Genomic DNA, 14782 nt, shown 5'->3' on the forward strand with positions numbered 1-14782 from the left:
TGTTTCAGACAGGAGTCTTCCCTGGCTCTACCTGGAGATGTTTCTGTATGGATGGTCTTTTCCCTTATCCATCCATGAGTTGGACTAATCTGCACACAACTTTTTTTCCATGAAGCTGATTATAAAATGTCCTAAACAAACAAGCCCCTTTCAAAGTTATCTGAGACAGACATCATCGCTGTGCCAGCGAGATTCAAAATATAATTATGTGCTGTGTGAAGAACTTGAGACTGTCCTGAATCTCCTGCCAAGCAATTTCACCAAGTGATCGCCAGTTTCTATTCTTGAGATCACATTCACACACAAAGATAAACCTATTATGATGTGCATAAGCCACAATGGTCCTAAGACCACACTCTCCTATCCCCTCACATGCTGCCAGGATGACAACTTTGGAAGCACTAAGTTTACTAGGCCAGAGCTTCCCATTTCCATTTAATTGGAACTGGGGGATAATGGTTCAACCCTAACTATGGCCAGTTTCAGCTTAAAAACAAATTGGTGTAGTATAAACACCGACAACTGGGAAACACTGGCCTGCGAGCGCTCCAACTGGAGAACAGCCTTGACCAAAGGTGGGCTTTGAAGACTCTCGAACTCAGGACGCAAGGGAGAAATGTGCTCAGAGGAAGGCATGCTTAGCAAACCCTCACTGTGATCAACTCCCACCCGGAAACCTATGTCCCCACTGTGGAAGGATGTGTGGATCCAGAATTGGCCTCCACAGTCACTTATAGACTCACTGTTAAAACTGTGTTTATGGAAGACAATTTTGCTCGGCTATGAATGATCACCAAAGAAGAAAGAAGAAGAAAAAAACTGACTTCAAAGCATGGGACTTGCCTCTTTAAATTAGTCATAGCAAGTGCAATGTATGATCTACAGTCTCAATGAAGGAGGAAGCTGTGGTTCACAAAAACTGAAAGGAAAAGCTTCTGAAGTCCATCCCAACCATGGGAGAGGAAGAAGCAAAGGACCCTGAGGCTGGCTGCAGCTTTTGCACGTCACAATAAGCCATAGTTTATGGTGCAAATGCAGTCTATATTGGTATTTACCAGCACATCTCCATTGCTTAGAGATGCGGCTACATGTATATAATTCTGCGGAACTGCTGAAAGTAACATCATCTTCTTGAATATCTTAAGCTCTCATTAAAAAGGAGTCTACAAATATATAGTTAAGTGTGTGTGGACAAAACCTGCTGAAAACTCAGAAGCTGACTTGGTGGATATAAGAACTTTGTGGCCAGAGTGCCCCTTTCAATGAGTAGTTAAGTCAGAATAGTGCAGAATAAATTACACAAAATATAAGTGAAATTGGGCAAAATGTGTTCAATTTGTGTAATTTAGACAGGCCAATCGCTTGGCTTTTCTCGATGCAGAGTTTGGTAACTCAACCCAGGAAACAGAGCAAACTCAGCCCCTATGCAAGTGGTTAATCAGAATGTGACCTTGTGGCTGCTTAATGATACAAGGCAAGAATGATCACACAACACCTGCTCTGCGCTGTCCGCCCCCTGTCCCTTGCCAAGCAGTTGAACGACTGAAGTTAAGATAGCACTACTACTGTAAGAATCTAGAATTAGGGGTCTCCTACATTGCAGATAATGGCTCTGGAGGCGCTGTGAATCCTGCCACCATACTTTAAAGCAGCAGCTGACCAGGAGTTTGCTGCTCCTTCCAAATATTTTTTTTCTATTCCTCCCTCTATCCCAGGAGTGGGGAGGATGTTGCCCCCCAGAAGTTGAGGGGTACAACTCCCATCCATCCCTGACAACAGAGGCCAACCATTTCTGGAAGGCTACAGGTTCCCCATCCCTGCTGTGTCCCTTCAAATAAGCTCTGCACCCCACAGGTACTTCTAAAAAGATACTGCTGTTTTCACTCAGTGTATCTTTTGTTGTTGTTGCTTTCTACATATTTTTGCTCTTACACCCTTGCTGTACTCTATCTATCTATCTATCTATCTATCTATCTATCTATCTATTCATGGTTTTATGTTTTATGGAGCAGACCTCAGCAACAGGAGCATGTTAACATAAAAATAACTAGTTATAAATCATGCCTGTGAGGCATTTGAAAGGGCACCTTACTTAAATACAGGAAACCCTGCTTGTGCAGATTCACACAGCACCTGCTAACTATGTCATTGCTGGCACCCGGTTAGCTTCCAGGTACAATTCAACGTGATTCTGTGCCCAGAAAAGAGCTCAAAACCATGAGTGGGGAACTTGGGACTCTCCAGATGTTGCTGGAATACAATTCCTGTAAGCCCCTGGTTGGGGCTGTTGGGAGTTTGAGTTCAACCACATCTGGAGAGCTCCCCACACCTGACTTAAATGGTCAGGTCTACAGCAGAGGTCTTCTGCCTGTAGGAACAGATCCCTTAGCCACATTGCTGCTTGACTAGTACCACATATGGTAAACAGTGGATCCCATATTGCAACTTTAGTTTAAAAATTAATACATGTTTGGCCTAAGCGTCATTCCCAGGTCTACTGCTATCTTATTTTACTTTATCAAAATGTACATACTACTTTATTGTATAAAACCCTCTAAGTGGGCTCAGGGATTGCCTTTTTTTTAAAACAAAGCTCACTGGTGAGATCCTGCTCCTGAGCTCATGGCTTCCCGTGACTATGAAGTTGACACTCTATCCCTGTCAGTCCTGCACTTAAGATCTTCCAATGAGAACCTGCTCCAAAATCCAAGTTACGGGAAAGCTAACTTCACCAGGAAGAGGCCCTCCTAATAGTTAAGATTTTAAAAATAAATAAGCGTATTTATTTGTTGCCATCTCACAGAACATCAGGGCAGTCTACAGCAACTTAAAAAAACACACAACAACCTTTAAAAGTGGAACGGACTCCCTCTGGAAGTTGTGGACTCTCCTTCCTAGGAAGTTTTTAAGCAGAGGCCACCTGTCATGGATGCTTAATTGATATTTCTGCATTGCAGGGGGTTGGAGCAGGTGACCCTGGGGCTTCCTTCCAACTTTACAATACTCTGATTCCATGAAAAGTAATTTTTATTTTATTTCACAACATTGATATACCGCTTGGCTCTAAAAGCCCTGATGCCCTGGAATTCCCTTCCAAGAGGAGTTGGCTAAACCTGTAGCCTTTCAGATGCTGCTGGCCTACAAACTCCCATCAGCTCAGCCAGCCTGACAACTGGGAGGGCTGCAGGTTAGCCACCCCTGCCATGCAGCCTCCTCCGTGCTGTCTTTCAGGAAACGTTTTAAAAATTTGGGAACTCGGATTCTGCCTTGCTACTGCTATGATATACTGTGATGTGCTGTTCTGTTCAACTGTACAATTATACGGTTTGATCTTTTTTATCGTTGCATATAATTTCCACAATGTTGTTAAGGTGCGAGTGTTTGTGTGGAGTTTTAGAAATGTAGACAGAATGGGTTGGATCTAGATGGCATGTGTCTGCCGCAGGATTAGCAGAAGCCAGTTTCCCCCCCACCCCATCTCCTCCTAATCACAGCCTTGCTTTACTAAGCCAGGTGATCACAGTGGTCTCAAATTAGAAAAAGAAAACAAAGGAGAGCCGCTAGCGACCTTGGCTGAGACAGATACAGACAACCAGGGGCCCCAAAACAGAGGTGCTTCCGCCCTTAGCTAATCTAGAGATTTAGGCAAACAGAGGGCAAAAAGGAAACATTGAAATATTGTTCCACACCTAATGCAAGGTTTGGGGTACATTTCTTGCCTCTTCTGCTGCGTTTTAGGCTTGTCAGCCACGCTGTAGAAAAACAAAAATCATGGAGGGGGGAAAAAGATTTATGTAAAGTGACATCAGAACAATAGTTAATAAAAGCACTTTTTAAAATGTTCCTCCTGGAGCACAAGAGGACACAGAATCAGGGACCCTGGTTTTCTGCACACTCTGAAACACACTGAGAATTTGGCTTCCGGTGTAGAATCCAGAGGAGCCAGCCTACTCTGGAGAAGCCCCGGTTTAATTTTTATTTTATTTTTAAAAGTGAGCAAGCTTCTAGCTCTCAAGGATAGGGGGGAAAAAACTGAAAAAAATGTATTAATCTGTTAAAGTTCCTGAAACTAGAAGGGGTCTGGGTGGGTGGAAGGGGGAAGGGATGATTTTACAGCTCCCTGATCCTAACTGCAGCCCACCAATTCACCCAGAGTACCCAAGCACCTCCTTCCCTTTTACGGACTTTGTCGCTGTACTAGTTTGCAATTTGGAGTACATCTTCTAGAGCAGGTGGCAGTGCCTTAAATTGCTAAGGACCCACCTTAGATTTTGCTGAGTTTGCATCCACAATCTGTGCACCCACAATCAATTGTTTCTACCTGCACAATTGATTCTGCTCATAGTAAACCTGCTGCTTTTGGCTTTTCTGGTTGCAGAATGACTTACAGTAAACCAGCGTCCCTGCATATATAGCATGCAACGACAATGCATCCAAAACCCTACAGGCCCTCGTCTGCATCACCCTTTCAGACTGGCAGGATGTGACTTCACCCCAACAGAATGGGAAACCCATCATCTTAAATTTGAGCAGTTTAAGCTACAGGTCCTGGCATGACTGGAGTACAGTCCCACAATTTTTAATAGCATTGAGTAGATAGCACATTTTAATCTAAGATGGCAGTCAAGTTATTCTGCAATTGGTTAAGAACTGGGAAGCCAGTATTACGGAAGGCTGCCATTTGGAAACAGTAGAAGCTAAGCTTCTGAAAGGGTCATATTATCTAAGAGAGAGAAAGGATACCTAAAGGGTAGCTGCATTTCTACATCAACAACTGCACATTTTCTGATGACATGTACTTCAATGGACCCAATTTACACCTGGTTTTGGTACCATCAGAGCAACTGTGCTACGTTATCAGAATTTCTGTAACCAATACAGCTTGGTTGTGTAAAGATGGGTAGATAAACATTATACACAATTTCTACAGTTTTAGAAAAATGTATTTTTTCAGCATATCCATAGCTATTAATACCAAATTAGTTTCTGTACTCCTCCAGTCTTGGGAGTAATAAGAAACTGATCAAAGACAATCTGCCTCTGCCCCACTCTGCATGAATAAAATTCCCTGACATCTTAATTTTACAAAGTTACCAGTTTTCCCCCTTCACCGTGACATAACCAGTACAGAGCGATGCCTACAAATATGAGATCTCATTGTAAGGAATGGTTGTCATGGAGTATTGGCTCTTTCGCCTTATCCCGCAAAGCAGTGTGAACTGTGATGGCGACGGCTGCCAGCCTGCAACCCAACTAATTGTAGAGCAGGTCCCCCCTCTGGGTTGGGGAAATTGAGAGCAGTGGTTCCCAATTAGCTAAGTACTGGGACCTCCTGTTTTTCAAACCAAGTCATGGACCCCCTACTTTTGATAGTTTTATGGTAGTTTTTGTTATGTGAATGGTGCCACAGAACCCCTGGGTGGGTTACGTCCGCAGACCACCAGTGGGGAACGGCTGATCTAAAGTGTTAGGAATCCATGCTAGTTGCTTCCTGTTTCTGCACAACAGCTTGATCTCATGCCGTTCCACTAATGTGCGGATCACGGAATCAGCTGGGATTGCTAGGATCAGGTGGGTACTGCCATGCTAGCATCACAGGCACACAATCCAGCTGAGGCTGGAGTGGTCAGTACCTATGTGATCCTGGCTAACCCTCTAAATTCAGTCATCCCAAGTATGATGGGATCCTGCGCCAGGGAAAGCACAATCATGCCATTTAATGTAGTGGTTGAGATGTAGCCACAACTAAAAGGAAAGATATCTGTGAGAAGGACACGAACCACATCCTTCCTGGAAATCTGCCCTGAACCACAAGCAATGAATAAACCCTCTATTACTGTGCCACAATAGGAACTACCTCTGATAATGCACTCCAAACACCGCCACCTAATCTATGGATATCTAAGAGAGGCCTTGCTAGAAGCAACATAGAACGCAACATGCTCCATGCTCACATGTCATCACCTCACATGGAGTTCTTTGCCATATGGGTGGTAATACATACCTTCTTGATTTCCACCTCCAGGAAATTCCCTTCTTCCAAGAACTAAAATAGCTATCTGGTCAGTTCAGCCCTTTCAGACCTGGAACTCACTTTTCACTGACTACAGCAATGGGCCCGTTTTAAATGTTTACTGTGTTTGCCAAACTTTTTGCCTGCTCCTACTTTCTCTTTTTTTAAAAAAAAGGACAAGAAGTGGCAATGGTGCTAGTGGAGCAACTCATAGTAAGCTGGAGCATGACTCAGTTTGGTCACACAAGCCACTGAAGAGCAATGATCTGAAGCATTTTTTATTTTTAAATTTTAAAGAATGATTCTGTATACTTGGGTGCTTTTGATTTGCTTTCCCCAGATCTTGGAATTCGTGTCCACAGCAACAAAGCCACTCATCATGTAAAGAATGCTGAGATATGTGGCATTTGGATAATGTCATAAAGTAGCAAGGAAATTTTGCAGGAACCGTATTAACTTCATCTAGTTCATGGAATAGTTTCCAACTGATTTGCTCCTGACCCAGTTACCTAAGCTGGCTTTAAAAAGGTTCCTGTTTCCAACATTATTTATAAAAAACAAAGATTTTTTTTAAAAAAAGAACTGTTCTCTTAGAACAATCAGAAGCAGTAAAAAGATATTCACCCAAGTTGTTGTCTGTGAGCACCTCTTTGACCCGCTTTGTGATGCCGTAGGTATCCAGTTCCGGTGACATAGCGACCAGTTCTTGAATGCTGAGTGATGAATGGCCAGAGAGGGGCAATGGCGTTGTGGACTGGGACTCTGAAGCGGACGCCTCACTCGACTCCTGCAGCTTGCCCTCCTTACTTGTCTCTATGGCAGGACACGGCTGCTGGACCAGTTCCGTCAGGCTCTTCACAGATTCGCTGGAGCTCATGGGGGACTCGGGAGCAGGACTGCAGCTGGCAGATGTCTTTGGGGTGCTTTCTGCAAATCAGCAGGGGAAACAAATAGGGAAAACCTGGCTTAGGCAAAAGACTACTTCATCGAGGTCTTCCTTCCAGACTTCTTATTGCTTATAAGAAGAGTCAACAACCTCATGCTCTCCAAGTTCACCCTTAACCCCTTCATTTCCCACTTTCAGAAATTCCTAGGTTTGCTTGCATGCAACTGGCAACCCCACAGTCTACGGTGCCATGATTTAGATACCAATTTGGAGAAGCCATCCTTGCATGTACATCAATGCAAAAAGTAAGCAAACCTACATTTCAATGCTATAAAAAGACACACGTAGCAATTAACATGCAAAGCCTATCTTATTCTAAGGCAAACCACGGACTCACCCCCCAACTCTGCCTTGCAGCAGCTTTCCAAAGTTACCAGCAGAGACTGAACCTGGGACCTTTTGCATGCAAAGCATTTCCCCACCATGTAAGTCAGCAGTCCTACATAATATACCAGGAGCCTGGCGCTCCATATTGCTAGAACCCTTATTAGCTTCCGTATTATCTGAACACTAACACCTGGGTCGGAAGAGTGGAACATTCAGCCTTTCATTTTCTACAAAATTCTAAACACAACCAACAATGCAAACGAAAAGCTTGCACCAGTGTAAGAACGTGGCATTTCGGTCTTCATAAAGTTGATGTAAGGATGCAGGGGAACCCCAAAACAATGCCACATTTCCCTTACTCCTTCTCAAGTGTATATATTCAGTTCGTCTCTGGCATTTCTGCCATTTCCCAAGTTCCCAAGTTAGCCTTAGTTAAAGAGGAGGGGTTTTTGTTTTGGTGATGAAACTAGCCAGAACTGAGCCAGAAATGGTACCTTTTATTTTTTGCTGTTCAGCTGGGCTTTGCAAATGGAAGGAATGGGAGGGAGCCTTCAGCTGGCTAGGGCGGAAAATCATCTGCCCTTAGTGTGTATGTATTTATGTGCATTTTTCTGAGGAGGGGGCTCCATGGCTTTCATCAGATTCTCAGAGGGGTCTATGACCCCAAAAAGGTTGAAAACCCCTGTCTTAGGAAGGAGAATGCCCCTACGGGTATGAAGGAGACCAGGGTGGGTGGGGAGAAGGGAGGGTGGGCTTTTTACTTTAAAGCAAAGAGAGATCATGCGGGTGCTGCCACCTTGTGAAATGCCTGGAAAGAAGCAGGTTTTGAGATTTTTCTGCTTCTCCCAACCTTCTTCATGCCAACAGAACTTATTGCTTGCTATAACTAAGGAGCAAGCGACTCGAGAAGCAACACACAAAGGAAGGAGATTTTTACTTTATTTTTTAAAAAACCTCTTCCCACCTCTGCAGGTGATGGCTTCCTTGTCAGAGCAGCAGCGAAGGGGAATGAGCAGGACTCAAGAAGCAACACAAGCTGGTTTTTAAAAGCTCCCTGTGCATCATTCCCTCCATTTCTATCTTTTTCAGGGATCTGATTGCTGCTGCTACCAGCAGTACATTAAAGTAGCCTTTTAAAAAACCCTCCAGCTTATCCCCCCCAACCCCTTGCAATCATCAGGCTGAAATTGATGGGCCTCTGGTGGCCTTGCCTGCTTACATGACCAGCTCAAGAGGAACAGGGGGCTGGGCTGGAGAAAATGGCTGGCCGGCCAGCGTCACTTAAGAAGAGAAAGGTTGTTCTGGATAGGGGAGGGGGAAGCAGGGCTGCATGTGTGTGTGTGTGTGTGTTGCTAATTATGGTTTAATATGACCTGGCAACTCTCCCCCTTGGTTTGCCTGCTTAGTGCTGATGCTGCTCTTCGTCTGGGAGCCCTTGCTGTTAGACAAACCATGCATTTCTCTGCATTTCCTCTATGATGCCCTGCATTTTCTGAAAACTGGAGGGGGGTGTATGTGCGCGCGCGCATGTGCTACTTATGACTTGATTTGATTTGACATATGATAAGTACAGTGATAGCTGTTGCACATTTTTATGTGGGCATACTAAGTAAAGAAGTGGATTGTACCCTTGATACTGTGATGCTTGAAGGAATATTATTATCTGAACCTGTTGGTAAAGGAACTGCCTGTTTTTTTTAATGGGATTTATTTCTGCCCTGGCAGCAGCAGCAGCGATCCTATGCACCATGTAGCTGGCTTAAAATAAGTTACTGTTGTATTGTGGAACCAGCTTATTCAGTAATAATAGAGGTTCGTCACTGGTAAGCAACGTGCACTCTGTACATGGTTTTGCCTTTTATTTCTGAGGCTCAAAGATACTAATTATGCTCCTTTCTGCTCAGATCTATATGAGGAAGCTGTGGATGACCAGGAGGGGTTGGTGGGGCAAATATAAACCTTTATTACTATTAACTTTGAGCAGGAACTTGAACACATTCCTGCTTACCCAGACATTGATAGCCGAAATATACCGTTCCTGGCAACCTTGAAATTGTTAGCTGCAAGGATCTGTGATTGTTTTAAACATGTTATGTATGTTTTTAAAATGATTTAGATTTGCTTTTAAACAGGTTCTTATTTTTAATTGGATTGTTTTGCCACTTTAGTGTTTATTGCCCAGGGCTCCTTTGGCAGGAACAGAAGTACAGAAATGTGAAAGATGAATAAAAAATAATACAGAAAAGACGGAGTTGTAGGTTGCAAAATTACCGTATTTTTTGCTCTATAAGACTCACTTTTTCCCTCCTAAAAAGTAAGGGGAAATGTGTGTGCATCTTATGGAGCGAATGCAGGCTACACAGCTATCCCAGAAGCCAGAACAGCAAGAGGGATTGCTGCTTTCACTGCACAGCGATCCCTCTTGCTGTTCTGGCTTCTGAGATTCAGAATATATTTTTTCTTGTTTTCCTCCTCCAAAAACTAGGTGCGTCTTGTGGTCTGGTGCGTCTTATAGAGTGAAAAATACGGTAGTTATCCTGCACACCTCCATTTGTGGCTCTGCTGCCACAATGCTAATAATTTATTTGCCACCATCAGCAGTGCTGGGAGGAGGGGTGCTTGGTGAGAGCAATATATATGGGGAGGAAGGAATATGGAAATAACTCTCTCCCCGTGTCTCCCTCCCTCTTCGTCAGAACAGTGCTTTTCCTCAGTGCAGGAAATCAAAGAAATTTGGTGTTGGGGCAGGGAGGGGCTCAGACACCCATGGGGGCTACATGGAAGTCCCCTAAGTGCTGCATACAGCCTGCAGGTTGCTCACATGTGCTGTATTACCAAAACTAAGATGAAATAACTCCCAGAATTCTTTGCTTCTGTCCCCAGCTCCGCCACCCCCATCTGCTGGTATGCCTCTATATTTTTATTCTTATTTCTGTTATTATTGCTGCCCAGTTTTTGACCTTAGATCAAGGTCAGAGCTAAAATGAAACTCTACGTTGCTTCTTAATGAACGATCTTTCGTCAATAAACAAAAAGAGGTGTCGATATATTAACTTCTGACAGCGTAGCAAGAAAAGTGGCGTAGGAGTTGGGAAAGTAATTGCCAAAGGAATGTCTCATTAAGTAGTACAGACAAACAGTCTTGGTTTTGTTTTGGGTTTTGTTTTTGTCCCTGTATGGCAAACAAAAAACCAGTGGGTATTAACATTTCTTTCAAGAACACAGAGCTGCCAGGACATACTGTCTGTCTCATTCTTGTGAAGAGCTTCACAAGAACTGTACTCTTCCAGAAGTGTACTCCTAATAAATCTACACGCTGCACATTCTCCAATATTTCATGGACAGAAATGGTGTGTCCCTGTAACCACCCTATTCTCAGAGCAAAATGATCAATGCTTCACTTCATTCCAAATTACTGCAAACTCCATTTACATTTTTTTAAAATGGACCACTACTGTTTTTTGTTTTTCTTTAAGCATTTAAACTTCACTATGACTCTGGCTGAACGTACTGGTGGCAGAAGGGAAGCTGCCCACAGACATTTTGTGATCATTTATTCATTAATCTTTATGGGTTTAAAATCAACACTTAGACACACAACAAAAGCTTGAAAAAAGGAAAAAAGAAAAGCAAAAGAAACAAAAGAAGCACAATGTATCTCTTACAAAAACAACAATAGATCACAAATTCACAAAAATGTTCCATCAACGTCCGACTTCTTTGATATAGAGTCAGCCTGCATTCATGCCCCCCCCCGCACTTAGAGCTATCAAATGAATGCTACTTTTGTGTGTACTAGCAGAAGTTTAAAAAGCACTTCCAACATCTTCTGAAAAGACAAAATAGGGATAGGAGATAGAGAATATTGTACCTGGGATAGGTACAAGAAGACGTGGGCTGTTGGAGTAGGGGCAGAGGAGATAATTATTTCTAATCTGTGCCGGTTTCACAAAATGCTCATTCTTGCGTCTGTTCAGTTCCATTTCAGCATATATATATTTTTTAAAAAACCAGTACCGAGATTCATATTATCTTAATGAACATTCTTTTTTAAAAAATACACTGTGAATTATGCATTTTAGAAAGACATTTTGATCATGTTTTGAGAAGAGAACTGTATTGTGAAATCTGAAGACGTGTGAGACTCTAAGGGTCAGTACACACAGTTGTGGGAGGTGTGGATTGGGTGAGCTTGCTTCAGAATTCACAGAAACCGAATTTCTATGTTAGAACGTACGGCACCTCCTTTCTATACAATATTTCAAAAATCCAGACAGAAAAGTTGTTGAGCAACTGTTTTTTGGCAAAGGTGTTGAGCTTTTATTTTTAGTTTCCCCCAAAATTGTTGATTGTGACCGCTGCTATGCTCTGTCTTGCCGGGGTGCTTAAAATGGTTTAGGATCCACTAAGCTGGCACTGGAGAGAGAAGGGGTGTGTTAGGAAAAGGACACAAATTATTCCAAGTCCAGTTCTGGCTGAGTCTTCATTGGACAAGGAGATATAAGGGCCTGTCCACTCCCTTTGCAACCATTGGCCTGACTACTTGTAGTAACAATCATGAAAATCAGCAAAACTCCATTCCGAATGATGTTTGGGGTCCTCTTAAGAGATATTTTAAAGTGAGGAACAAGATGAGAAGCAGGACTGTGGCCTCCCTCCTAACTCTCATGTTTCCTTTTGCTTTGTCCGTCCTCTGGATAGAAATGAATGAGATCTCTAGGCAGAGGTATTACTACGCCTGCTTATTCCCAGCTGCATGTTCTGGGCAAGTAACAAAATATACAAAACTCCAAAACAAATGTCTAAAATAGCCTCTGCTTGTCCTCAGCCAAATATTTGCTCAAATAAGAACTTCCAATACTACACTTAGCTTCCTTCTTTTTCCAACACGAGTAGTACTATTTGCTTTGGGGAAAAGAAACAAGAATGTCAGAGAAGCTCCGGACGCACACATCAGGAAATTGGTACACACGCCAACTGCAGCACTGGCAACTATGCCCTGACGTTGTTTGCTTCACACTAAATGCCGGAGTTATAGGGACGCGAGTGGCGCTGTGGGTTAAACCACAGAGCCTAGGGCTTGCTGATCAGAAGGTCGGCGGTTCGAATCCCTGCAACGGGGTGAGCTCCCGTTGCTCAGTCCCTGCTCCTGCCAACCTAGCAGTTCGAAAGCACGTCAAAGTGCAAGTAGATAAATAGGTACCGCTCCGGCAGGAAGGTAAACGGCGTTTCCGTGCACTGCTCTGGTTCACCAGAAGCGGCTCAGTCATGCTGGCCACATGACCCGGAAGCTGTACGCTGGTTCCCTCGGCCAGTAAAGAGATGAGCACCGCAACCCCAGAGTCGGCCACGACTGAATCTAATGGTCAGGGGTCCCTTTTCCTTTACCTAAATGCTGGTGTTAGAAAGGAAAAGTACAAGTTCCATGTTCCTTTTGCAAGTTCTGTGGGTATGTGACCCCAAAATGGAACCACGTGTGTCCACTTTGGAGCCACTGACCTGTGAGTGGCACCTTCCACTCCCCCCGTTCGTAGGGTTTGGCTTGTTGCGTGTTTGGCTTGCTCATTTGCATGCAACCTCAGCGGCAGGGACAATTCACGAAATTAGTATATTTAGAACTGATGACGTACTGCGGCCCTTGCAGTGGTTTCACGTGTCACTCTCCCAAAGAAGGATCTGTCTGAGACGCTCTCTGTTTCATTACAATGGAGAAGACAGCCGACTGATTTTCCTAGCAACCACTAGAGGCAGATGGCTGAATCAGCCTGCTTTTTCCTGTGCTGCAAGACACTTGGGAGGGAAAAGAGCCCTGTTCTTGGAAGGAGTAGCAGTAATCTGGGATGGGAATCTGTGGCCTTCCATATGTTGTTGGCCTCTCAACACCCATCAGTACCAGCTAACATAGCCAGCAGCTTGGGATGATGGCTGCAGTGGTTGAAATTGAGGAGGCCAGCACTAGGACTGCGAGGGCCATTGGGTTTGATTTGTTTTGTGCTTTGGGAAGAGTCTCTCTCGCCCAGCATATGAAAGCTTTAATGCCTATTAAGGCTGATATTCTAGTGCATGCAATTATTACTAATCTATTGTGTTTTTAAAGGTATTTTTTCAAAATATTTTCTGAATATCTAAACTTTTTTTTTTTTAAAAAAACGATTGCTAGACACCTTTGGTGTAGAAGAAGAAGAGCAGGGTAAAAACTGTAATGAAATTACAGGGTAAAAACTGTAATGAAAGAAGGAAGGAATTTAAATACACGTGTCCATGCCAATGTGTGAAATGATCCTTAGAGAATGGGATGTGTGCAACTAATATACTACCTTGTATATTTTACAGACAGGCACACCAAAGCTTTTGATGATAGATAAAAACAAAAATAAAAAAGGAGACAGGGTGGTAGAAGTTTCTCCCTGGCCTCCTTACGGAAGAAGCTCACGCTTGTGAAGTTAAACTCTTTCTGCCTAAGATCTGTCTGCCAAGGTATCCCCGTGTACTTTCTTCAGGGCAACCTTCCCTGATCATCTTGTTCCTAGGAGGTGCAAAGCCCTTTCCAAACATTATGACACTGAGTTAGATAAAGTGAGTAGCACTGTAATAAATCAAAGCTATTTAATAAAAATTACTGAATCGCTTTTTTTAAAAAGTATCAAATTGTATTTAGAAAAAGGTGCCTTGGCATTCCCATAAAGGTCCTTTTCAACTCAAGTAATTGGATTTCTTACTTCTTCTTTTTTAAAACAGCTTATGAAAGATGCAAAGGAGAAACCCCTCTTTTCCTTTAAGCCACCGCAGTCCATATGTAATGTTTAAGGCAATAAGAATGCTAGAGATCTAATTTCTTTTCTGTGCCTAGCCTCAGGTCGCTGTGCAGCTGCATCCAAAGCCCAACAAATGTTATTTTTGTATTTGAAGCAGTGAACGAATGGCAGTGTAAATTTGCCCTGATTCACCCATGCGAGGGACCAATTTGGCAGATCATCCATCTTGTTCACTGTACACTGTCAGGGATGGCATGAATTCCGTACATGATAAACAGATTTCTCCTCAGATCTGTGTCCTTTAACCCACAGCAAGGTCAAAATGACGGCTGCCTGGTTAATAAAACTGCATGGTGCTGGTTCAAGCCCCCACCCTCTAATTCAGTCCCTGGTGCCAGCTTAAAGAAATCGCAAACTACAGCAGCTGTGAATTTTCCATGCAAATCTCGGACCACACAATGCTAACCCCACACAGAAATAATACTGGTGTTGGATGGAAATAAAAGGAGAAATGATGGAGAATAATTTGGGGAGGAGGAGAAACTCAAGTCAGGACTAAATGAAAGTATTGCACTTAACAGCTACTTTTCCCAACCTGCATGCACCCAAATCTGCTGTCAGCCTGACCATTTGATTACTGGTGAAATGTTTGTATCGCTTGCATTTGCTTTGTGTTTTTCATGAATCGGAAACACAGAAAGGGATATGAGTTCTCTCCACCCCACCGCAAGAAGAAAAATT

General features: G+C 43.3%; 1 protein-coding gene across 9 annotated transcripts in view; it reads right to left on the reverse strand.

Annotated features, from left to right (window-relative positions):
• CUX1 (cut like homeobox 1) overlaps window positions 1–14782 on the reverse strand; it is a 261921-nt gene that overhangs the window by 44240 nt on the left and 202899 nt on the right. For 4 of the 9 annotated variants that reach the window (XM_053367427.1, XM_053367425.1, XM_053367424.1 and 1 more), the window contains 2 exons: window positions 6638–6940; window positions 3690–3752 (listed from right to left, as the gene is read on the reverse strand). The exons of 2 other annotated variants lie outside the window; for them this stretch is intronic. In XM_053367427.1, the coding sequence (XP_053223402.1) occupies window positions 3690–3752; window positions 6638–6940 (366 nt within the window). The remainder of the gene's footprint in view (window positions 1–3689; window positions 3753–6637; window positions 6941–14782) is intronic. 3 more of the 9 variants (XM_053367426.1, XM_053367432.1, XM_053367428.1) reach the window with 1 other exon arrangement.

The sequence above is a fragment of the Podarcis raffonei genome, chromosome 15, assembly GCF_027172205.1.
Source record: "Podarcis raffonei isolate rPodRaf1 chromosome 15, rPodRaf1.pri, whole genome shotgun sequence".
Taxonomy (NCBI): domain Eukaryota; kingdom Metazoa; phylum Chordata; class Lepidosauria; order Squamata; family Lacertidae; genus Podarcis; species Podarcis raffonei.